At 36.0% G+C, this 25,468-nt stretch overlaps 1 protein-coding gene across 1 annotated transcript in view; it reads right to left on the bottom strand.

Annotated features, from left to right (window-relative positions):
* Positions 1–25,468, bottom strand: part of BTAF1 (B-TFIID TATA-box binding protein associated factor 1) — a 95,551-nt gene that overhangs the window by 20,240 nt on the left and 49,843 nt on the right. Inside the window, exons 15-26 of the mRNA XM_004427825.3 lie at positions 23,965–24,069; positions 22,246–22,395; positions 21,816–21,958; positions 21,380–21,554; positions 19,694–19,897; positions 13,845–14,271; positions 12,336–12,526; positions 10,457–10,610; positions 9,933–10,042; positions 8,084–8,285; positions 6,924–7,072; positions 150–302 (exon numbers count right to left, since the gene is read on the bottom strand). Coding sequence (XP_004427882.1) covers positions 150–302; positions 6,924–7,072; positions 8,084–8,285; positions 9,933–10,042; positions 10,457–10,610; positions 12,336–12,526; positions 13,845–14,271; positions 19,694–19,897; positions 21,380–21,554; positions 21,816–21,958; positions 22,246–22,395; positions 23,965–24,069 — 2,163 coding nt within the window. The remainder of the gene's footprint in view (positions 1–149; positions 303–6,923; positions 7,073–8,083; positions 8,286–9,932; positions 10,043–10,456; positions 10,611–12,335; positions 12,527–13,844; positions 14,272–19,693; positions 19,898–21,379; positions 21,555–21,815; positions 21,959–22,245; positions 22,396–23,964; positions 24,070–25,468) is intronic.

The following is a 25,468-nucleotide window of genomic DNA, read 5'->3' as shown; positions in this document are numbered from 1 at the left end:
AAATCTGTTAATTTTACAGGCAAAAGAGAAATAAATGGGTATAAGACACTAAACCTAAGATTTTACTAAATCAATTTGAAAAACTCTTCAAGGTACACTCGAAAGGAACAGTCACTATTTATATTTACAAGATAAGTATAAAACTTTACCTGCTGATATTTTCTGAGTTCAGCATTGATTGGTACTGGAATTTTGTAATTTTCTAATTTCTTCCCATCTAACAATTGCTCCAAAAAGTGTCGCTCCTTGGCTTTCAATTGGATTAATTCTTCTGACATATTTGGAGGGTCTGGAATGCCTGCCTAAAATGATTTTTTAAAGTGTATTAAAACTATTTACTCACAATTTTTTCACCCTGAGATTATAAAATAATTTAAAGCCCTATCAAAATATAAATTCAGAGAAAAAAGTAATTCAAAAATAATATAATTTTAAAGACTGGAAGACAAATAAGTTTAAAGAATTTGACAGGCATTAAAAGTGCTATAATGAGACTACTAATTAAACACATCTGAGGTATTTTAAAGAACACAGCTACAACTTAATTTTTCTCACCCCACACATTATTTGATAAAGAGGCAAATAAAGTTTTATAGATTATTTTAAGTAAAATGCTGTTACTGGAGCTTCTCAATTTTAGTGTTATGATGCCCCAAGGTATTGGTTCTCAAAATGTGGTCTGCAGACCCCTCAGGATCCCCAAGACCTTTTCAAAAAGTCATTGACGTCAAAATATTTCATAATAAAAGAAAGACACTGTTTGCTTTTTCAGTGTGTTAACATCTGCACTGATGCTGCAAAAGTAATGGTGGGGAAAACTGCTTGTGCCTCAGAAAGAATCAAGGCAACAGCACCAAATGGCCTGGTAGTCACTGTATTCCTCACAGCCATGCACCGGCATTATTTTTTGTTTTTTTGTGAGGAAGATCAGCCCTGAGCTAACATCCATGCCAATCCTTCTCTTTTTTTTTGCTGAGGAAGACTGGCCCTGAGCTAACATCCATGCCCATCTTCCTCCACTTTTTTTTATATGTGACGCCACCACAGCATGGCCTAACAAGTGGTGCGTTGGTGTGCGCCCAGCATCCGAACCCGGGCCGCCAGCAGCAGAGCGCGTGCACTTAACCAGTACGCCATGGGGCCCGCCCCCGGCATTTTTTTAAAAGATAGTTTCACTTAAGAATGTCCTTGAAGCAGTAAAAATAATTTTATTAAAACTCAACCCTTGAATGCACATCTTTTTAACATTCTGTGCAACAAAACGTGACGTACACATAAAGCACTTCTGCTGCATATCCAAGTACAATATGTTGAGGGAAAGCACTTGTGAGATTGTTTAAATTGTGAGCTGACCTAGCCATTTTTTAATAGAACAACATTTTACTTGAACGGACTGACAAACTATGGTTATTCTGACTTGAGTATTTGCCTGACATTTTCTCAAAAATAAATCTGTCACTTCAAGAAAAACAACTAACATAACTTGTTGCCAATGATAAAATTCAAGCTTTCAAGAGAAACTTGGGGGCCGGCCCTGTGGCTTGGTGGTTAAGTGCGCGCGCTGCGATGCTGGTGGCCCGGGTTCGGATCCCGGGTGCGCATCGAGGCACCACTTCTCCGTTCATCCTGAGGCCGAGTCCCGCATACAGCAACTAGAAGGATGTGCAGCTACGACATACAACTATCCACTGGGGCTTTGGGGGGAAAAAATAAAATAAATAAAATCTTTAAAAAAAAAAAAAAAAGAGAGAAACTTGGTACTGTGGGCTTGACGGCTTCCCAGTACTTAAAAAGAATTTTCCATTGGTGATATTAATGAATCTGAGTTTTTGCTATTGTATGATGAAACGTTATCAACCTTTAAAAGATTTGCATAACTCAGTGACCTAGTATTTTCCAAATGGCCAATGCATAATTTTACAAAACATGTATGAGTAGAAGATCTATTCAAAAGTATAAGATAAACTAATGAATTTTAATATAAGACAGATTATACATTCACTGATAGGATTTTAGAGTCTATACTGCACATAAATTTAACAGACTTTCTCTTTTTGAGTTTTGGTATGCTATCAGATAAAAGAATATCCACAATTATTTGAAAAGGTGGTCGAAATACTACTCACTTTTCCAACTACCTATCTCTGAGGCTGGACTTTCTTCATATACCTCAACCCAAGCAACACGTAGCAAAAGACTGAATGCTCAAACAAGTACAAGAATCCAGCTATCTAGTATTAGGCCAGGCATAAAAGAGATTTGCAAAAATGTCAAACAATGTCACTCTTCTCACAAACTTACTTTTGTTTTAGAAAATGGTTATTTTTCATTAAAAAAATGTTACTTATGGGGGACGGCCCTGTGGTGTAGCGGTTAAGTGCGCATGTTCCACTGCTGGCGGCCCAGGTTCGGATCCCGGGCACGCACTGAGGCACTGCTTGCCAGGCCACGCTGTGGTGGCATCCCATATAAAGTGGAGGAAGATGGGCACAGATGTTAGCCCAGGGCCAGTCTTCCTCAGCAAAAGGAGGAGGATTGGCATGGATGTTAGCTCAGGGCTGATCTTCCTCACACACACAAAAAAGATTCTCTTTAAAAGGGCCGGCCCCACGGTGTACTGGTTAAGTGCGCACGCTCCACTACTGGTGGCCTGGGTTCGGATCCCGGGCTTGCACCGACGCACCGCTTGTCAGGCCATGCTGTGGCGGCGTCCCACATAAAGTGGAGGAAGATGGGCACGGATGTTAGCCCAGGGCCAGTCTTCCTCAGGGAAAAAAAAGAAAAAAAGAGGAGGATTGGCATGGACGTTAGCTCAGGGCTGATCTTCCTCAAAAAAAAAAAAATGTTACTTATAGTAACACCTACTGGGTTTATTATTTAAATGAATAAATCTTTTTACATTTCTCAGTTTTAATTTCTATTATAGGAAATACGATAAACAAAAGCTCTTTAGGGTCTTCAATTTTTAAGTGTAAAGAGGTCCTCAGACCAAAAAGCTTGAGAACTACTGCCCTATGGTTATCTCTAAAGTTAAGAAATGTAAAATTCTGGAAACAGAATTTCAATTAAATTCAATTAAAATATGTACTCTATATAACACCAGAAACAGTATTAGAGGAGTGAAGTATGTACACTGAGTCTTAAAAATGACCACATGTTATATTTTTAAAAGGTTTCAGGGCAGGCCCCGTGGCTTAGCGGTTAAGTGCGCGCGCTCCGCTACTGGCGGCCCAGGTTCAGATCCTGGGCGTGCACCGATGCACCGCTTCTCTGGCCATGCTGAGGCTGCATCCCACATACAGCAACTAGAAGGATGTGCAACTATGACATACAGCTATCTACTGGGGCTTTGGGGGTAAAAAAAAAAAAAAAAAAGGAGGAGGATTGGCAATAGATGTTAGCTCAGAGCTGGTCTTGCTCAGCAAAAAGAGGAAGATTAGCACGGATGTTAGCTCAGGGCTGACCTTCCTCACAAAAAAAAAGAAAATAGGTTTCATAATTAACAACTTTATCTAGTAAGATATAATCTAACATTTTAACACGTCTAATACCATAATGACAATCATCAAAATGAGGCCTTTCTGCACAATGCTTTACAAAGAGGTAACAAAATCTTCAAACATTTATCCTCGTGGAATTTTTAATAAATGACAACCAGATATAAAGCCATAAATGAGGTCCATTTCCTAACAATAAAACCCTAAGCTCAAGAGTCATAAATATGGTTCAGTGCCAGGAACCCCTCCTGTGAGTATCTTCCTCTCTCCAATTCCTATAAAATCGGCAAGAGTTACCAACAGTGCAGGGAATTAGAGCTCCTGTCAAACCAGTGGTTGATAGTCCTTGAATCCTTGACAGTATATATTTCAGAAAAGTACATAATTCTTCCTATGAAGGTGTAACAGAGGAAATCAAGATGAAGAACAGGAATGAACTTGCATGACATTCTTGTTTCTATTGCTATGTCTTCAAACTCACTAATCTTTTCTTTTGCAGTGTCCAATCTGCTATTAACCCCATCCACCCTCAAGAAGTTCAATTTGGGTTGTTTTTATATCTTCCATTTTGCTCCTCATTACACTCATGCTTCCCTCTACCTTCTTGAACATATGGAGTGTATTTTAATGTCCCTGTCTACTAATTCAATTATCTAGGTCACTTCAGGGTTTCTTTCTATTGACTGACTTTTCTCCTGGTTATTGGATGTAATTTCATACCTGGTTATTTTCTGGCAGGTGCTAAACATCGTAAGTTTTACATTATTGGGTGCTGGATTTTTTTCTTTTGAATATTTTAGTTTTTTTTTCTGGGATGTAGTTAAGTTACTTGAAATCAATTTGATCCTTTTAAGGCTTGCTTTTAAGCTTTGTTAAAGTGGGTCCAAATCAGCCTTTTGTCAAGGGCTAATTTGGCCCCACTACTCAGGCATTATACTTCTTAGGTCTGTACTCGATGCTCTATATGGTAGGTCTTTTGACTTAGCTTGGTAGGAAACACAAACTATTCCTAGACCTGTATGAGCTCTAGGAATTGTCCCACCTACTCCTTTCTATGATCTTTTTCCCCAGTCTCAAACACACATTCTCAAACATATGCCCAGATGAATACTCTTGCCCTTGTGTGGACCTCTGGATCTTCCTCTCTGTGCGGCTTCCTCCTCTCTGGTACTCTGCTTGTAAATTCTAGCCATCTTGTCCTCCCTGCACTCTGAACTCTGACTCTTCAACTTGGCAAGACTGCTAGGCTGTTTAGATTTCACTTCCCTGTCCCATGGCCTGGAAACTCACTCCAGGCAGTAAGCTAGGGTACTTCGTTTGTTTTCGTTCTGTCATGAATCACTGTCCTGTGCTGCCTGTTGTTCAACATCTGAAAACCATTGCTTGATTCACCTTGTCTGGTTTTCTAGTTAAGGTGGGAGGATAAGTCTGGTCCCTGTTTTTCTATCACAGCCAGAAGCAAAATATGTATCACATTCTTGTAATTTTTACATCTATCAAAGGGAATAGATCTTTTCTCAATCTCTAAAGTCTAAAATCTCTTTTCTCTGCCAATCTGTTATCAAGTACTGTTATTCTCCCTTTTAAAAAAAAATAGTTTAGACCCTTTATCACCTTGCAGTGGATCTGGGCTCTGTTTGGGGGGCATTTCCATTTTAATCCACATTCAAACAACTATTAAACTGATTTTCCTAAGACACTGCTTTCAGCTACTAGACTAATTTTCCTAAAACATTGCTTTCATCATCTACTCCTTTGCTCAAAGAACAGGTGATAGTTTCCCATCACTCACTGATTCGAAAAGGGCCAAGGGGACTAAGTTTAACCAATTTCGTTTACAGATAAGATGATGCAAGGCCCAAGAGTTAAAGGGTATGAATAAGACTTAGGAATTAGAGGATGGAAACAATTCTGGAAATGACACTTGGGTCTTTTGATACAGTAGTCTAGTATTTTTTTTTGTCATGGTGGTTATTTTACTGTGGAATAAAATATTCATGTAGAGAAATATATAAACAAATGTACAGTTGAATAAATTATAAAACAAAGACCTTTATAACCATTACCAGATCAAGAAAAATAGCCCTGCCATCATCCTAGAAGATCCCATATGCTCCTTCTCAGTGATAACCCACTCTCCTTTCCCCAAGAGGTAATCATTTTACTGACTTTCATGGCAATCTCCTTCCTATTTTTCTTTATACCTTTATCACCTAAGTATGCATCCCATATACTTTTGCCTATTTTTGAACTTCATAAAAATTGAATCTTATGTTAAAGATTCATTAATATTGTTGTATGTGTCTATACTTTGTTCATTCTTATTGCGGTATAATAATCCACAGTTAACATATTTACCAATGATGAATATTTGAGTGGTTTTAGATTACCATAAATAATGCTATAATAAATTTTCTTAAAGCTGTGTCTTGGTTTATGTGTTTGAATTTCTCTAGGGTACATTATTTAGGATGGATTTGCTGCGTCATTGGGATGGGAATCTTCAACTTTATCAGATATAGCCAAACTTTTTTTCAAAGAGGCTATCCAATTTACACTCATAATACTTTGCTGGTAGGAATATAAAATGGCACAGTTACTTTGGAAAACAGTTTGGCAGTTTCTTAAAAAGTTAAATATCATATGACCCAGTAATTCCATTCCTATATATATGCTCAAACAAAATAAAAGCTACGTCCACACAAAGACTTTTATAAGTGGATGTTTATAGTAGCATTACCTGTAATAGCCAAAAGCTGCTAACAACCCAAATGTCTATCAACTGGTGAATGGATAAACAAAATGAGGTATGTCCATACAATGGAGTACTATTCAGTCATAAAAAGGAAGTACTGATATATGCTACATCATAGATGAACTACATATCTACTTATTTCCTGAATTACAAAAATCTCATCAAAATATTTTAAGCAGCTTGGTGGCAGGGTCCTGGCTCTTCCCCTGCTTCGAGCTACTTCTATTTCCTGCACTGGTTACATATATTATTCTATCCCATGAACATACTCCAAAATTCTCCAACTTCAGCCATCTAGTCTGCTTTCTCCATACTCCCACAGAGACTTCATTTGCTTTTTACACTTTCAATTACCATCTCTCAAATTTACCTTTCATGTAAACTTCACCACAGAATCTTTACCTAGATGTTACCAGGGATACTTAGGAAAAATTCTATTTCTAGAATAGCATCAGTGAATTATCATTCTTATAGGAACCATAGGTTTACTTAAAACCCTGTGTGTTAAAGAAAAGAATTACCCATTAAAGTATGAAATTCTTAGTGCTTGTAATGTAAACATACTCAAAATGTCTTTTTTTAACCTCATATGTTCTTTAAAAAGTGTTAAAATTATTACAGATGAAGTTATAGAAAACATTAAGTCCATAAACAAAATATCTTCAACTTACCTCAAGTGGCATGAGTCTAATTAGCGTTGCAAAGCACTGCGTAGCCATGAATCTTACACTGTCTGTCTGATCACTCATTCTTCCCAACACAGGCACAACTAAAAGCACAATATATGGAACAATACCAACATCCAGTTGTTCCATTACACCTGAGTAAGTTATTAAGGAAATTTCCAAATGGTTCTGAGGTAGATGTTTTTGCATACAAACTGACACACTAAGATCGTAACTTCTAAAATGGTTCCTCATTTTCTCCTCTGTATTATGAGAGAATAAACTGTCTCTCAAGGTTTCTGATTCAATTATAACAGCATTTAAACACTGCTGCTCCTTTGTAAACATTATGTAACTGTCTCATGATTAGGAGTATAAAATTATGTTTTTTCTCTGAGAAAGGCTGAAGGAAGCTTTACTAATAAGATTTTTTTCAGAGAGAAATTCCTACAGGTTTCTAGAATTCCAATACCAAAATAACATGAGTTACATTGCAAGCAAGGGAGCACAACTCAGTGTCACTCAAAGATTAATTCCAAATTTCCCACCAGGATCTTGACAACCATAAACTGGACAGAGCAGGCCCAGTAAGTTCAGTCCTCCTGCAATCTTCAGCATTTCTGAACCAGAGTTTCTATTGATTTGATCGCCATCCATCTTTCTTGCTTTTAGAAATATCTTTCAGGTACTTCGAGTTAAAGAATGTCAGTGGATGCCATACCCTTAGCAAAGAGCTTCCTTGTATATTTCTAGTTATTAGTACATTTAGTCATTTTCCACCAAAGTAATGACAAACTTTGGAAACATAATGTTTATAATATACCTACATAGTATCTGATTAATATTAATAAAACATTGATAATAAACCAAATAAACATCAGTTACTAAATATACAGTTCAAGTACATAAAATTATTTTTGTCTATTACAAAGATCTCTTAAAATTAATAGCTATTCTTCAAACTGTGTGAAAATTTTCATAAGTAAATATATTTGTAACGTACTTATAATGTAATACAAAAATACTTCAAAATAAAATGTAAAAAAGTAGTTTTCTTTTTGAACAAGGCAGGCTATTTATGTGCATAATCGAACAAATCAACTTTAGTCATCCTTAAATAAAATGAATGTAATTTCTGAATAGTTTGTCAAAATAAAAAAGGATACAGGCAAGTGCTTCAATTGCACCCTCTTGTTTGATATTGTCATCAATTGCTCCCAGCCATGGAAGAACCTTCTCCAAAAAAATATTCATTGTTTCCATGGTAGCTATTTTGCTCATGACGCCAACACAACGAGCAGCCATGTGCCTCACTGCAGTGCTGGGGTACTGAAGGCACATATAAAGATGAGGCAAATGCTGTACCAACTAAAAACAAAAAGTTTAAGACAATCAGAATACTCATTAGGGAATCTACTGTTTAAAATATAACTATAATAAGCCCATACTCAGAGGTTCTCAATATTCTAAGTGACTAAATTCAAGAATATCTCTGACTACCTCAAAACGTTATTGTCAAAACATCCTCAATAAAAAAGTCAATCTAAATCCAAACTCAGTATTACAGTAGTCCCTCCTTATCCACAGTTTCACTTTCCGTGGTTTCAGTTACTGTAGTCAACCATAGTCCAAAAATATTAAATAGAAAAATTCCAGAAATAAACAATTCATAAGTTTAAAATTGTTCTGAGTAGCATTATAAAATTCATGCTAGTTTTGTTGTCACACCTCAAATATGTATATACAGGAAAAAACATAGTATATATAGGGTTCGGTACTACCCATGATTTCAGGCATCCACTGGAATGTATCCCCCACAGATAAGGGGGGACTACTATATAACTCTTCTAAAAAAGAAAAGGTGCAGAACTTCTCCACTGCTCAATATCCTCTCTGAGCATCAGGGAATACTCAATTCTTTCCGAAATTAACAGGGAACACATCATAAAGGCACTTGCAAGATTCTCCTGAGGCTGGGAAAATGACACCACACATCACCAGTTCCCTCCAAATTTGGTAGTATTGGCTTAGGTTTAGGTACATACTTTTTATTCACTGAGTTGAGTGATCCTATTTTGTTCTAGGCACCTTACTTTGGTAGGTATTTTCCACTTTAACCTCCTGGCTTACCACAGGCATTATGATCACAATAGCATGACATATCCCATTATTAAATGTCTGCTGCATAGAACGCCAGGATTAATATTGATGAGAGCCAGATACCTGCTCAATAGACTAGCCTTACAGCTCAGCTGAATGCATGTTGTTGATCCTGGAGGGTAACAGCATACGAGTAGATTCTGTCCTTCTTTACTAATGATAAATCAGTGAAATTTAACACATAAAAGGACATACTTTATTACTATATAAACATAAAAAGATCATTCTTCTCTATTCTCTCCTAGATTCTGCCTTTTATGTTAGATATGAATAGAGAATTGGAGCTAGCATCCTTCACAATGCTATAAAGGGCAGAGAGCTTCCTATTGCAGTTATATGGGAAGAATAATACTTTCTTCTATAGAAAGATCAGACAATTAATTCTCTAGTCTATTTTCTTCCTCCCTGTCCCAATTTTTGTAAGAAATATTTTAATAGTTAAAAGACACAAACTAGTGTTCTATCTTTGCCACTGACTAGTTTCATCTTAGGCAGGTAACTTCTTTCTACCTTTACACTTATCTTGGGAAGAGGTGTGAATACCCGTGCTCTTCCTTTCTTGTAGCTGTATTATTAAGATGGTATGGATGAATAGGGAGGGCTGCAGTTTTCTTTCCTGTTTATACCTGGCTTCCATGTCATCAGAGCCCTGACCCCACAGCCCTATATTCTAAGTTCTGTTTCAAAGACCACAAGTGTTGTGCTGTCAATAAAGAAGGACTCTAGTTACACCATGTAAAAGAAAATGCAATTACTACGGATAACATCAAAGTTGTATTTGTCAGGCCTTAAGACTTATTTTAATAAGACCACTTGTTTTATTAGAAGAAAACTACACTTGCATTAGTTAGTTACCAAGGGATGAAGCTCAGAATCCATTGATGCTGCTGCTGTTTCAAAAACTTGCAGAGAATTCACCAATTCTTGGGCAGGGCCATCTCCCTTTTCCAGGAGGGACTTTCCATCTATTAAAATATATTGATTTAAGTGCACATCACCTTGCAAATAATTTTTCAAAATCCAGAGCCCATAAAAAGTTTTAGCACCTCCCTAGCTACCATGGGAAAGTCTATTTTGCTTTCTAAAATTAAATGCCATGCCTTTAAGTGCTGAGACACTACGCTTAAAGCAACTAAAGAAGTTTAAAATAATGATCTATTTCAAATATCTCTTTCTAAATATGTGATACAAAAAATAAAAAGCAAAAACATACAAAATGACATGAAAATAAATTAAATGTTTTTAGCAACCGTCCATTTTAAAACTTACTAGCTGGTCTGGGATAAACAGGTATAAGCATTTTTATTTTATAAGGATATATATAATGAATAGACACTGAAATTTGTTAAAAAACCCAACTCAGAAAAATATGTACACACCAAAATTATTTACGTCAATTGTATTCTTCAGTGGACCAACCATAGCATCCCAGAGGTGTGGCAACTTCACTGCCATTTCATCACCAAAATGCTTCACTATAGTTGTCAAGGCAAATTCAGCTCCTCTCCGTTGTACCAGGTAAGGCTTCTGGGCCTAAAATTAAATGTTAGGTGAAAAGAGAATTTCAGGAAAAAGTACAATGCACTTGAAAGTTTATTAAGAGAATTTTAAAGTCACCATCTAAGAATTCGTAGTGTTACCGTTAACCAATTAAGCAATTATTGGACATAGTTATCACAACTATAAACATTTTTCAATAATTACATTAAAATAAATAAAGTAAAATGCTTTTTTGGGGTTAGGGATAAGGAATAAAATAATATGTGCTGTTTCCAGAGATGGTCCTAAGTGACATGCCTTTTTCTTCTTCTCCCTACCCCAAAGAAACTTACCAACTAGAGAGAAGATAAGGAGATAAAAAGACCTGTCCTAATTTATATGCACTTAAGGGACAAAACAAGGGCATCTATTTAATCTAACCACAAGATTAATAACCTCTTACTTAGCAGTAATTTTATTATAATTAAATACAAAAAAACTATCCCCCCAGAAAGATACATATATATTTTAAAAATTATTTTTAAGTGGAGAAAGAGCAATGCAAACCATAGAGGTTTAAATACCAAAATCACAGTGAATTTTTGATTAAATTATAGGAAGGATATAATTAGTGAAAAAGCCTTCATTCATACACTATTTTAAAAGAAATGTAGGGGCCGGCCCGGTGGCGCAAGCAGTTAAGTGTGCGCACTCTGCTGCGGCGGCCCGGGTTTCGCCAGTTCGGAACCCAGGCGCGCACCGACGCACTGCTTGGCAAGCCATGCATGGCGGCATCCCATATAAAGTGGAGGAAGGTGGGCATGGATGTTAGCCCGTGGCCAGTCTTCCTCAGCAAAAAGAGGAGGATTGGCAGATGTTAGCTCAGGGCTGCTCCTCCTCAAAAAAAAAAAGAAAACGAAAAAGAAATGTAGACAATGAGCTAAGATTTTGATTAAAAAAAAGAAACTTAGAATAGGCCTATATTTTACAGAAATATGTTAAATACATGTCTTTCAGTACTGATAGTTGACTGCTGAACTCAGGTAAGTTCCTATGTCTTACAACCAAAAGAGCTACCTAGAGCATTCATTCCATTAATAATGCGACTGTAAGATTTTCAAAAACCAACACTTTTTTTTATCATCTTTAAAGAAGATTGTACTGTAGAACAAGCAGATCAATGAAACAGAACAGAAAGCCCAAACAGATCCTCACATAAATGAAGCATGATATATAACAGAGGTGGCATTATAAATCAGGGAGGAAAGGATTCAGTAGTGGGATAACTGGCTGTTCATATGGAAAATAAATTTAGATCCCTACCTCACATCACACATTTAATAAATTCCAGGGTGACTAAAATTCAGATAGGTGACAATTATTTGACACTTACAAACTTATCCTCCAAATATCAACAGTAATTCCTGGTATGGATAGGATTGAGAAAAGTTAGCTTTCACTGTTATATAATATCTCTGCAGTCACTGCTACAGGAGTGAATTAGTTTATATTTATGAATGACTTATGTAGCTTGTATGGTTTCTTGCCTAGGAAGATAATCAAAGTTAAGCTGGTAAAAATTACAAAAGGCATGAGAAATCTTCGAAGTTTGCAGTTTTTCTGGATCACATTGTTGGAGTACTCCAAAAGGTTATTAATCCAGGTCTTTCACTTAAAAATATAAAAATACAATTCTGGAAGCTGATATGACAATTTAGCTCTCATTCTATAAGACAGTTGTTTAAAAAATCAGAGTATTCCAAGAAAAAAACTATTTACCTCATCAAGTTCAACAAGGATATTTCCACTACTTCCTGCAGGAAGATCTGCTATTTGAGCTTTTACTGCTTTGGGGGTAGGACCTCGCCTACTTGTGATAGCAAAAGCAGCTTTCTGATGCCTATAGAGTGTAATTATACCTCTGAGCTTGGTGACAGTATGGTGCATTCCATCTTTTTCAGAGTTGGATCCTAATAAGGAAAAAATTAAATAAACTTTTAAGCATAATATAGGTGACCAAATGCTTTCTGCTCCAAGAGATACAACATATTTTAAAACTACATCTTTTAAGCCTCAATTTTTATAGGCCTATGACATTTTCTTTAGACAATGAAATGGTAACAAAATAGTCAATAATTTATAACATTAAGTTAAATGTTTTGATATTTTCATAGGACCATACTTAATATAATCAAAGTTGTAAAATCATGTTAAGAGTAAGAAATATCACATGCAAGAATGACCGTGCCTTCAGTTAAAGTACATTAATTTTTAAAAAATAAATGATTGTTTCTAGGCATAAAAAGAAACATTAAAAAATATTGCAAGCAAGTTCTCTCTAAAAGAAATGTCCATAGTCACCATGAATTCAGAAATACTGACCACTGCAAAATATTGCCGCCTCACATAGCATTGGGGGGGGGGGGGCAGGAATCACTCTATTACATTTTTTAGATGTTGATATTCAAAATGTGCACTTTCCTCTTCCAGTTTATTCGCATTTTTTGAAGACCTATATTGCACCAAAGCCGTAAATCTATCACATTTTGAATAATTTGCTTTTCCAAAATCTTATTAACAAATAAATCATACAGGACTAAGGCATGTGAAGAAACACTGGTCCTTGAGACTAGCCTACAGAGAGAGCAGTTCTTATTTTCCATATAAATTCTCCAGATGAAAACAGAATAGTTAAGCATTATTTGCTAAAGGTAAGAAAGTTTGGCCAGCCCCGTGGCTTAGTGGTTAAGTGCGCACGCTCCGCTGCTGGCGGCCCAGGGTTAGGATCCCAGGCGCGCACCGACATACCGCTTGTCCGGCCATGCTGAGGCCGCGTCCCACATACAGCAACTAGAAGGATGTGTAGCTATGACATACAACTATCTACTGGGGCTTTGGGGGAAAAAATAAATAAATAAAATTATTAAAAAAAAAAAAAAAGAAAGTTCGCTTCTCTCATAAGACATGCACTGAATTAGAGAAACCACTTTTATAGGAAGAACTTTCATTTAACATTTGATACAATTAAGTTTTCTAGCCCAGTTAACAGTAAACCCTACAATGATGGTCTTAAAAGAGAAGGTGAGGGTTAACACCTGTCTCATAGATTTCAGTCATCTTATATGAGATATCAGGTCTTTTATGAATAGTTTATTTGAGTTTAGAGGGATGTGATTTGACTAGCAATATGTGCAAATTCTCTCAAAATGGGAAAAAGCTCTAACATAAAGTAGATTTGTGCTTAAATTATACCTATAAGTAAATGAAAATAAAAGTTTAGATATATACCTTTAGAATTTTCCTGGCCACTCTGTGTTGGTACTGGACATGTGACACAAGGAGTTAGATACGGGTCCACACAAAGTGAGCTACAGAGGTTCTTAATAATTTTGGAATTGGGACAGGGCGTTCTTGTTGTGCACTGATGAAGTAGTTTGGCTATGCACTGAGCCGCATAGTTTTGCACTAGTGTATTCTCTTCTTTTTTAATTGTCTCCATTAATGGTTTTATGATAGGATTTAATTTCTCCGGAAGCTGCTGCAAGCTCACAACTGCACATGCAGCAAAAGTATGCACTCTCAACTGCAACACTTGCCACTCCTGGTTGGTCTCTGTAACTGTCATTTGGACCTGCTGTCGTTTACTATCTAACTGCTGTAACACTTGAGGATTTAAATTGAAAGATGATGTAACTTCATTAAAAACAGTAGTGACCTATTAAAAAAGAGAAATTAAAAATTATTAATGACATCAATCCCAAATAGTCTACAAATTCCTAAAGGGCAGACAGCAAGCTTTTCTGTATTAATTTTAAGTTTCACAATACGTAGTATTATTTTAGATTCAGTAAACTAAATAAATGTCTAAAACCTCCCAATAAACTTGATTTTAATTTGACTTAATTTAACATTAGCACTGTATTCTTTAAGACACAGTCTCTTGAGAAGAACAAAATGACCTATCTTTTAAATATATTTAATAAGTTTGAGAGAAACTTAAACACTCAACACCCCCATAGTACTTTGGTGAAATGAGAAAGCTATAAGCAAATAGAAACGAACTGTTAATTAAGGAATACCAAAACTCATAAACTTCCTTTTAGGGAAAAATATTCTTAACTCAAAAACTTTTAGGGTAGCTCTGGCTAAGTGTTTCTAACTGGATTATTTTCATTTTTTGCTTTGACCTCCCTTCTGGTGAAAATGCCCAGGTAATAGGAGGGGGGAAAAAAAGAAAATGGTGCAGTAATCATTAATTCTTCCATTACCAAGACCTGCTTAAAGCCTATAAGCCTATGGCATCAGACTACTTTACAAATCCCATTAAAAGACTGTTCAATACAACTTTTTAAACAACTTTATTGACATATAATTCACATACAATACACCCATTTAAAGTGTTCAATTCAATGGTTTTTATTATATTCACAGAGTTGTGCAACCATTACAATTTTAGAACGTCCTCCTCATCCCCAAAATAAAACTCATACCAATTGGCAATCATTCCTCATTTCTTCCCTGCCCTACGCAACGATTTATTTACTTTCTATCTTTATAGATTTGCCGATTCTGGACATTTCATATGAATGGACTAATAAAATATGTAATCTTTTGTGACTGGTTTTCTTTCATTTAACATAATGCTTTTAAAGTTCATTGATGCTGCAGCATGTATCAGTATTGCATTCCCTTTTTTTGCCAAATAATATCCCACCATATGGATATACCACATTGGATTTATCCATTCATTAGCAGATGAACGTCTGGGTTGTTTCTACCTCTTAGCTATTATGAATAATGTTACTGTGAACATTTATGTACAAGTTTTTCTGTGAGCATGTTTTTTAAATTACTGTCTAAAGATTGTGTGATGGCTTACATAGCTAAAATAGTCTTCTTGTTTGATAGGTAACTGCAATCACAAAAAGCCTCCATAAATAGATCCGTCTGATCAATACTGGTCAGAAAAGCCTGAAACACTGAAGAACCTAACTTTTTTTAATGGAGAATCTAATTTTTCAGGCTTAGAAATGAACGATTCCATTATGGACAAATAATGCTGGCCTCTTATTATGAAAAACAAAATAGGCACACAAATAAGATCTTCTTTTACCATTATAAAATACCAAAGACTTTAAATTGAGCTGTATCTGCTTGACTATGTCAATCTGCTCACTACAAAGGAACATGAACACATACCACTTCTAGCTTACACATTCCACTTTGCTTTGTCTGTTTTATTTGAGTTCTGCATAAGATTTATTTGAAACAGGGTTTCACTGCTAAAAGTTTAAAACCATTGTCCTAAGTACACTATGCTTCTGTCAATTTTAAATGATTCTAGGCAGGTCAGAAAAAGCTTTCTGATTACCCCAAATTCATTCATTCATTCAACATATATTTATTAATACTAAAAGATGAGTAAGATCAGTGTTTTTATACATTCAAAAAATGCAGAAACTGATGTGGGAGACAGATATATAAGTAAACAATTAAGACAATGTAACATATAACTGAGGTAAGTGCAAGTTGCTGTGGGAACACATGGGTTGCTTAACTCTTCTTAGGTAACAAAATTAGTGGAGGCTTGCCAGGAAGTTATTACTTGTGCTGGGTTTTTTAAGAACGCCTAAATCAGAAGTTGTAGGGGCATCTTGGCAAAGAGTGAGGTAGGGAATGGAAAGCAAGGCATTGTCCAAGGAACTGAAAACAGCTTACCATAGCCTGAGCACAAGGTACAGATGGAGGAATGTCAAGAGATGAACTTGGGATGAGAATAGAGGGTTGAGGGTAGAGAATTCTTGGCAAAGGAAACAGGAGTTCTAACACAGAATGAGTGAGGCCCAGAGAGTGAGTGAGCATGATGTACTTCTGCAAGAGGAAAGCAAACCAGGCTTAAGTGGAAGAAGTTTGAGAAATAATGAGAAAAGAAATGAGGAATTTAGAGATGATGTTGAAAGTAAGAAAGAAAAAACTAAAATCAAGGGGGAAAAAAATGTTTTTAAGCAGGGGAGGGATATATTCAGGCTGGCACTAAAGGACTTTACTAGTCTGGTACAGCATGCAGGACAAAATGGACCAGAGACTGCCTGGAGCCTTAGAGATGAGTCAGGACCTAGTCATAATGTACTAAGGCCTTTCACTGGGTTGTGGCAATGGAAACAGAGACAGGATAAACATATGAGACTTTGTGAAAGGAAATATTAAGATTTGTGACTGTGCATAAAAAGGGCACTTTTCTGTTAAAAAAAAAAAAGAAATTCCAGTTTTGGTTAAGTTTGAAGTGACAGTAAGATATCCAAGTAAAAATGCCTAATAGAAGAACATAAAAGATCAAGAGAAGATAGCATAGCACATGGATAAGAACTAAACTGTGAGAATGATGAGAGACAAAGAAAGACCTTAGGGAAATGCCTGTATTTGGCAAGTATGAGAAAAATAGGGATTCAATGAAAGATACAAAAGGCAGTGGCTCTTAGCCAAGGCCAAGACTAACCTTTAAAAATTGCCCTTCCCTCAAATACTCTCTTCCAGAGACTCTGATATCCCAGATCAAAACCACTGGACTAATAAAGTTGATGAAATAGAACAGTAGTTTCATTGGGGAGTAAAAAGTTTGAATATGAAAAGTCTGAAGAAGAGGCCATTTGATAGCTTTAAAAAGAAACGTTGTGGAGCTGGCCTGGTGGCGCAGTGGTTAAGTACGTGCACCCTGCTTCGGCAGCCCGGGGTTTGCAGGTTCGGATCCCAGGCACAGCACGGCTTGTCAAGCCATGCTGTGGCAGCGTCCCATATAAAGCAGAGGAAGATGGGCACGGATGTTAGCCCAGGGCCAATCTTCCTCAGCAAAAAAGAGGAGGATTGGCATTGGATGTTAGCTCAGGGCTGATCTTCCTCACACACACACAAAAAAAATGTTACCAGAAATAGCAGGAAGGGGACCCAGACCATATAGAAATTTGAGATGTCATTCCAGGCAGGCAAAAAAGGGGGAGGAGAAGTGAAAACGAGAAATAATAGAACAACAACAATTAGAAAACAACAACTTTACAAAAGAACAACTCAGAAAAAAATAGCAGCAATTTTAGCTTTCTTTCACAGGTGAGAACAAAAAAATTTCAACTACTGTATTTTTTAACTAGAAAGTGGGATAAGAAATGAAGACTGCTATTTCACAGGGACCAACACAAGTGAAGCGGCTCAAATAAGGAAGAACTCATTTATACTGCCTAACCTCAAGTACTAAGTACAAAGCTAAGTATTTACTAAGTACATTATTACTAAGTACAGTAATCAAGACATTGGTGCTGGCATATGGAGAGACAAATAGATTGAACAAATAGAGCCTAGTACAGACCTACAACTTATACTTCAACTGATTTCACACTGTACATAAACATTAATTCAATATGCATGATAAATCTAAATACAAAAGCTAAAACTACAAAGTTTTAGAAGAAAATATATGTGAATACCTTTGCCACTTGGAGATAAGAAAAGGTACCTTAGATAGGTTACGGAGCACAATAACCATAAAAGAAAACAATAGACTTCATCAAAATTAAAAATATCTGCTCATCCAAAGACCTCATTAAGAAAATGAAAAGGCAAGCCACACAGTGAGAGAAAATATTTGGAAAGCATCTATCTGACAAAGGATTGGCATCAGGATATATAAAGAACTCCTACAACTCAATAACAAAAACATAATCTAATTAAAAATAGACAAAAGATTTGAACAGACATTTCAGAAAGGAAGATATACAAATGGCCAATAAAACATAAAAAGCATTGAACATGTTAGTCATCAAGGAAATGCAAATTAAAACCACAAGGACACTATCATAAACCACCAGAATGGCTAAAATTAAAAGGAGTAACCACACCAAATGTTGGTGATGATGTGGAGCAATCAGAACTCTCACATATTGTTGGTTAGAAGGTAAAATGATACAGACACTTTGAGAAAAGGTCTGCAATTTTTTATAAAACTAAACAAACACCTACCCTATGACCCAGCAATTCCATTCCTATGTATTTACCCAAGGGAAATGAAAATATATGTCTATAAAAAGACTTGTACAAGAATGTTTATTGCAGCTTTGTTTGTAATAGCCAAAAACTTGGAACAGCCCAAGTGTTTATCAACAGGAGAAAGGCTTAAACTAGCTGTGGTATATTTATACAATGGAAGAAAATTCATTCTTTTTTATTGCTGCGTTATTATAAATATAACATGGATGAATTTAAAAAACATCATGCTGAAAAAAATCCTTACACCAAAACAGCACAGAGTGTATGATTCCATTTATATGAAATTCCAGAATTTATATGAAATTCCAGAACAGGTAAAAGTAATTCACGGTGGAGGAAAAAATCAGAATAATGGTTACTTGAGGGCAAGGAGGGACAGAGATTGACTGGGAAGTGGTGATGGTACTGTCCGTATCTTGATAGGGGTTTGGGTTTCATAGGTGTATGCGTCTGTTAAAATTAATCAAATGGTCCATTTAAGATTTGTGCACTTCATAAAAGAAGGAAAAAAAAATCAAATATTGAATTTTAATGATATACCTATGCTGAAGTATACTGATATCTGCAACTTAGAAATGCATTAAAAAATAAGATGAATTGATGGTTGGATAGAGGGGTAGACAGTTGCATATATATGTGATAAAGAAAATTTAGTAAAATGTTAACTGTGGAATCTAGTTGGTGGGTATATGAATGTTCATTGTGTAATTCTCTTACCTTTTCTTTATGGTTGAATATTTTCATGAGTTGGGAGGGGGGAGGAGAAATAGGAATGTATAGAAACAGTTAAAACTGTACTCTGCCAGTCTTAAGCAAGACTGAAAAAATGACGAAAACTGTAACAGCTTTTTCTAATACAGGTGCACTGGTTTGTTAGATTCTGAGGTTAAAAAAAAAAAAGAAAAAAAATTTTCCTTCCCCATCCTCTTACTTCAAGAAAAGTCAATACAATGAAATAACCCTTCTAAAGGGTAGGGATGACAGGCTACCAAGCCAAAAATAGATTCAACAAATTAGTGTTTTTGTGGTAAACATGACATGACAAATTTCTAATCTTTATTTCATGCTCTATCTAAAATTAAGAAAGTTAATTCTTTACTTACCAGCTCATTAGCTTGATCTATTGTAAAAACATTGTTGTTTACTCTATTACCAATATCAATATGTGCATCAGCTAATGATGAAATAAGCTGTTTACACTCGTTCTGCATTCGTGTGAATGGAACGGCAATTTCATCATAATACAAATGTTCTGAAAGGATATCAAGTAAACGTGGCTGCACAGCTAGGGTAACAGCTTTACACTCCTAAAATATAACAGATAACAAATATTCAGGGCAAATATATAAACATAATTCTAGAGATACATAAATCTTCACTTGCAAACTACCAAGTTCTAAATTCCTATTGATTTTGAATCTATCTTTTATCTCCCAGAACAACATCGTTAGTTGCACAGAGAAAAGGTATCACACCCAAACTACTCTAAAATTTTAATATGAATGACTACAGAACATGCAAATGGAACTATTACAATTCCATCAAATTTTCCACCTAACTAGTCTTACTTTAATTTATTCCAAGTTTACATATATATAGCACAGATTTAAAAATATGTAACTGTAAAAAGAAATCAGTCAGAAAAGAACACTTAGCATGCACTAAAAATGTTATTTAAAAACTCATTATTAGATTTCTTAACAGTTGAACCCACAGCTTCACATGCCATACTGTAGAAATGGATATATAATTTAAAAGCTACTCACCTGCCCCCAAATTTAACTAACCCTTCCCACTCTCTCTGGTTGCTGCCTGCCCAACCAGAGGGGGAATGGCCTCAGTGGTGAGCCATGAGGGGTTCTGTGGGATCTGGGTGATCAGCCTGGGCTTCACAGAGTAAGTCCAGAGAAGCTCTGTGAGGGTCCAGAAACCGAACTGTCAACACTTGCTGCTGAGTCTGAGAGGCACAAAAACACAGCATCACTGCCTCTCCAGCACATCGAGTCCTGCCTAAAAACAGATGAGCCTTGCTTCTTTCCAGAGGCAAAGCTGGGATCTCAGTTGCAATAGAGCATGGCTCAATTACTTTTAGACACAGCTTTGACAAACTGCTAAGAGGCAGTAACAAGCAACTCTCACAGCAAGTGCAGACAGTTAAATTTCCAGAATTCCAGTCAATGGAATAAACAAAACCAGCAGGGAGTTTCTTGGCTTTACAGAAGCAAGTCTTACACAAAATCATACATCTTACTAGACGTTAAAAGTTAAAGGGCTGTAAGGGAATGGCTTATTTGGAAACATGAAGATTTTGGTTTAAATGTGGAGATTTTATTCCTACCGTGACTAAAAATTCTGCCCTTGCTACTACTCATGCATATGGATCTCTATTACTCAAAGCCTCTTGCCTTTGTAGTTTTCAGTGATACCTGAGAGAGATACTATAGAGGAATGAATGACCAACAGTTCTGGACTGTCTCCATATACACACGTTTTTTTAGGAGGGACATTTCTTAACAGATTGTAGGACCAAAAGCAAATATTAAGTATGAGCATAGCTAGTAGTCTCAGGTACAAGACTGAGGGTTCTAAGAAAATAGTGTGGGGTTAAAGGCAAAGAGGTCAGAAACAATGTTTCAATATAATTTGGAATACTTTTCCATAACTGTTGGATTTTTATACAGAGAAAATTTTCACTTTTCTGTTTGTAAAATATAATGAAAATAATCCTAACAGCTAATGGAAATTGGTTTACTTAATGTGTCTTCATTACTTTTGGGGCAAAATCTTACCTTTTGTAAAGCAGCCCATTCACAGGTTACCAAAGCAACACTAAATCTCTGTAAGGCAGATTTGGAGTTCAAATGGAAGAGTAGTAACTGGCCAAGGGATTCAGCTGGTTTAATTTCTTGGGTTACCACATTTATACCTGGATCACAAATACAGCAACAAAGTGCTCCTAACAACCTAAGGGGTAGAAAAAAGAAGTTACTATAGAAACTACTTGAAGTTTACCCTATTAGAGCTATAACTTTTCCCATGGAAGACATAACTCCTATCATATCTTCATAAAAAGATATAAATCTTACTTAGAACTTAAAAAAAATTAAAAATGTTTTCTTATACTTTAATTTTTTCTTACTCTGTAACTAGTGTGATGGAGGAAAGACTGACAGACATATCAGAGGAATCTTTGGTTAAATGACTTTTGAATTTATGTATACTCACTTGGCTGCCATCATTCTGGCCCGCATAACCACAAAATCCCTGGTAGCGGGGTCTTCCATGATAGTGTCTGCACCTGCAATGTACTCCTGAAGTACTTCTTTACTCTGGCTTTGACCTTGACGCACCTTACCACAAGTTTTTTCCTAGAGGGAAGGAGGAAAAAAAATAATAAAGATTAATCATTAAAATTTAATAGGTAACATCAAAAATACTCTTATTTGTTCTAATTCCAGTAAAATACAGTTCTTTTCACAAGTTTTAATAGATAAAAATTACTATGCCTTTTGTCAAGGTCCTAATAAAATAACTTCTCCTTATGTTAAATTAATGAAATCACACTTATAATAAAGCAATACAGATTTCTTATATGGTTACCATATTAATAATTATGAGCTGAACATACAAATACATTATGTCCCTCTACACTTACCTTGGCTCTAGCTTTTACTTCCAGCAGCATATTTATATCAATAGGTAAATGAGAAGGCTGCATCATTAAGCAAAGCCAAGCACCCATCCATGGACAAGCAGCTGCTACCACATACTGAACTGAAGCCTTGCTCAACAATTCCATCCAAACCTACAGAGTGAAAGGGGATCAACAAAGTGAAAATTCTTCTAGTAAGGGCTAATAAAATCTAATATTTATTTTTAGGGATACTGAATTGAAAAAAATAAGTACAAAATAGCACAGAGGTTAATTTTAAAATTCAATATAGAGGCTTATTTCTAAAGATTTTATTTATTTATTTATTTTTCCTCCCAAAGCCCCAGTAGATAGTTGTATGTCATAGCTGCACATCCTTCTAGTTGATGTATGTGGGACGTGGCCTCAGCATGGCCGGAGAAGCGGTGCGTCAGTGCGCGCCCGGGATCCGAACCCGGGCCGCCAGCAGCGGAGCGCGCGCACTTAACTGCTAAGCCACGGGGCCGGCCCAGAGGCTTATTTTTAAATACTGTTTTTTGGTAGGTTTGTATACCAAAAAAAAATACAAAAGCAAGTTTTTTTTGTGTGTGTGAGGAAGACCAGCCCTGAGCTAACCTTCGATGCCAATCCTCCTCTTTTTGCTGAGGAAGATTGGCCTTGGGCTAACATCCGTGCCCATCTTCCTCTACTTTATATGAGACGCCACCACAGCATGGCTTGACAAGCAGTGCGTCAGTGCGCGCCCGGGATCTGAACCTGCAAACCTGGAGCTGCCGCAGCAGAGCGTGCGCACTTAACCGCTACGCCACCGGGCCGGCCCCACAAAAGAACGTTTTAAAAAAGGAATACAAAGAATTTTCTTCAGTATTTTATGAAAATCATTTAAAATAAAAGATACCCATAAAAATAACAAGAATTGTCAAAATCTCAATAAGTCACTGAAATACTTTGTATATATCACAAAGCTCAATACCAATGCAGTCCTATATTCAACACACACTTCAAGATAACACCTCTAAATTTAGAGGTGGTAATATCCTAGTATAAATTAAGAACAGTTAAAGTCTTGATTCATGATCTTACTCAACAAGGTACCCTTCTTGATGCCTAACATTAAATGAGCTAGGACCCACATGTAGAAATAATACCACAGTTAATCCAAGGCTGTTAACAATGAGCCATCCCAGAGGCCAATAACTCAAGACTAACTTAACAGGTTTTAAAGGTACAACTGTGCTATTTCCCCTCATAAACATTATTAAATACATTAAATGCCTCTTCTTTAACAATTCCAACACATATGATCAATCTTGCTAAGGAAGGAAAAAAAGTACAAGTCTAAACTATGACAATCAGACTCTATTATATATTACCAATAAATCCCAAAAGGTACTTTGCAGGATCAATAAGCATACTGATAAATAGCAAAATAAGTGATGGAGGAAAGCAGTCTTTCCTTCATTTTATTTCCTGTATTGAGGCTATCAGACAGTACTTAAAACACTTGCCTAGTAGTTCACAAAATCAGCGGAAGAAACATGGCTAACCAGGACTTAACTACTATATTCCAAAAGAAGCCTATTTCCTTGTTTTATCTTGCAGAACTCCGGACTTTTCAAATTTCTTAAAATCCCTGACCAAAAACAGTATAGCAATTATGAACATTTAAAAAAACCTATCCAAGTTACTGGGAAAAGGAGTACAGATATATTCACTGTGTACCTTGTGAATGAGCTCCAGAATTTCCTGGCTGCTTTCTAAAACACAAAACTGAAAAATGTGTCGCAGCATATCAGGCAGGATAGGAATAAGCCAAGAGGAAGAGTTCTGAAAACAAAAACAAAATCAAAGCTATAGCATATAATTCTTGGTGTTAGCTTATTTGAAGAGTTTTAAGTCAAATAATAGAAGTATTACCATGAAAAGACTGTATGGCTTTATCAGAAAGGTTCAACTGGTGATAAATTTTGACAAGATTTTGGAGTAACAGTACCACAGTTATTATTGCAATGATTTAGAGAAATTAAATGCATACAATCGCTGGGAAGATGGAGAAAGTCTAATCATGATTAACAACACTGAATTTTGCTTCAAATAAGTTGAAATCCTCCTCCATATGGAAGCAAACTCTAACCACCAACATCCCCTTGGTTATATCATATATCACTGCTTTGTCAGGGAAATTTGAAAAATGATCAGATTACTGCTGATGTGCTGGATGATCAGAGTTTAAGTTCTATGTGCTCACCAGTAAGGCAAGTAATGAATTATAAGATGATATCCAACCTAGAAAATCCTACTTTGAGTTCACTACAAAATTAAAGGCAAAGGTTCTTAATCCATTTTGGGTCAGGGACCCTTTGAAAATCTGATGAAAACTATGCACACTCTCTTCTTAGAAAAATACAATTACATACATACTTAGGCATAACATTTTGCTCCCAATTTCAGAGGGTTTAGGGATTCCCTTAAATCCAGGTTTAGAACCTCAGTCTAAGGAACTTCTCAACAATTCAAAAGCCCACGCAAATCAAACAATCAAATAGTGCTTAACCAAATATCTATGTGTTCCCAGAGTTCTCAGAAAAGGAATCTCATATGTTGTCTATTATTATTCAAATAATTACAAGCTCACTAAAATAAGACTAACAGAAAAATTCTAGTAATTAGTTCATAGTACCTATCACCCACCTCCCACCATAATTTTTTTTAGGCAAGAAATATTTTGTCTGGAAGAGACTACAGAGAAATTCGAAAATTTTAACAGAAATTCCAGAAAACTAGAAGTTCTAGGGATAATGCATAATTTAGAAAGCTACCCATAATATTTTAGCCAATGGAAAATTAATGACAAAGACAGGACCACAGCAATATGTTCTCAAAATGGTTTGAAAGAAGTTTAAAACAGACTACAAAATCATCAGCTGGGGGATCCTAATCACTGATTTGCTACACATTAACTACTTTTCAGTGAAAGGAGAAGGGAAGCTGGGAAGAAGAAAAGTTCTCTTCTTTTCTCATCGGAGAGAATTAGGGACAATCTTAACAGAATTGGGAAAACTGTGATAGCGATAAATAATTTAAGATTACTCTTTTGTAATCTCTTCTTTTTTCTGATTTTCCCCCAACATTATCTACCAACTCTCTTAACCCACCCCAACCCTGTCATTGGAAATCCAAACAGTTGCTTGTAGATCCCAAAGCCACGTCTATAGAGGAAGATTTT

Source organism: Ceratotherium simum, chromosome 6 (genome assembly GCF_057802395.1).
Source record: "Ceratotherium simum simum isolate JZ-2026a chromosome 6, ASM5780239v1, whole genome shotgun sequence".
NCBI lineage: Eukaryota > Metazoa > Chordata > Mammalia > Perissodactyla > Rhinocerotidae > Ceratotherium > Ceratotherium simum.
This window is presented reverse-complemented; position numbering and strand designations above follow the sequence as displayed.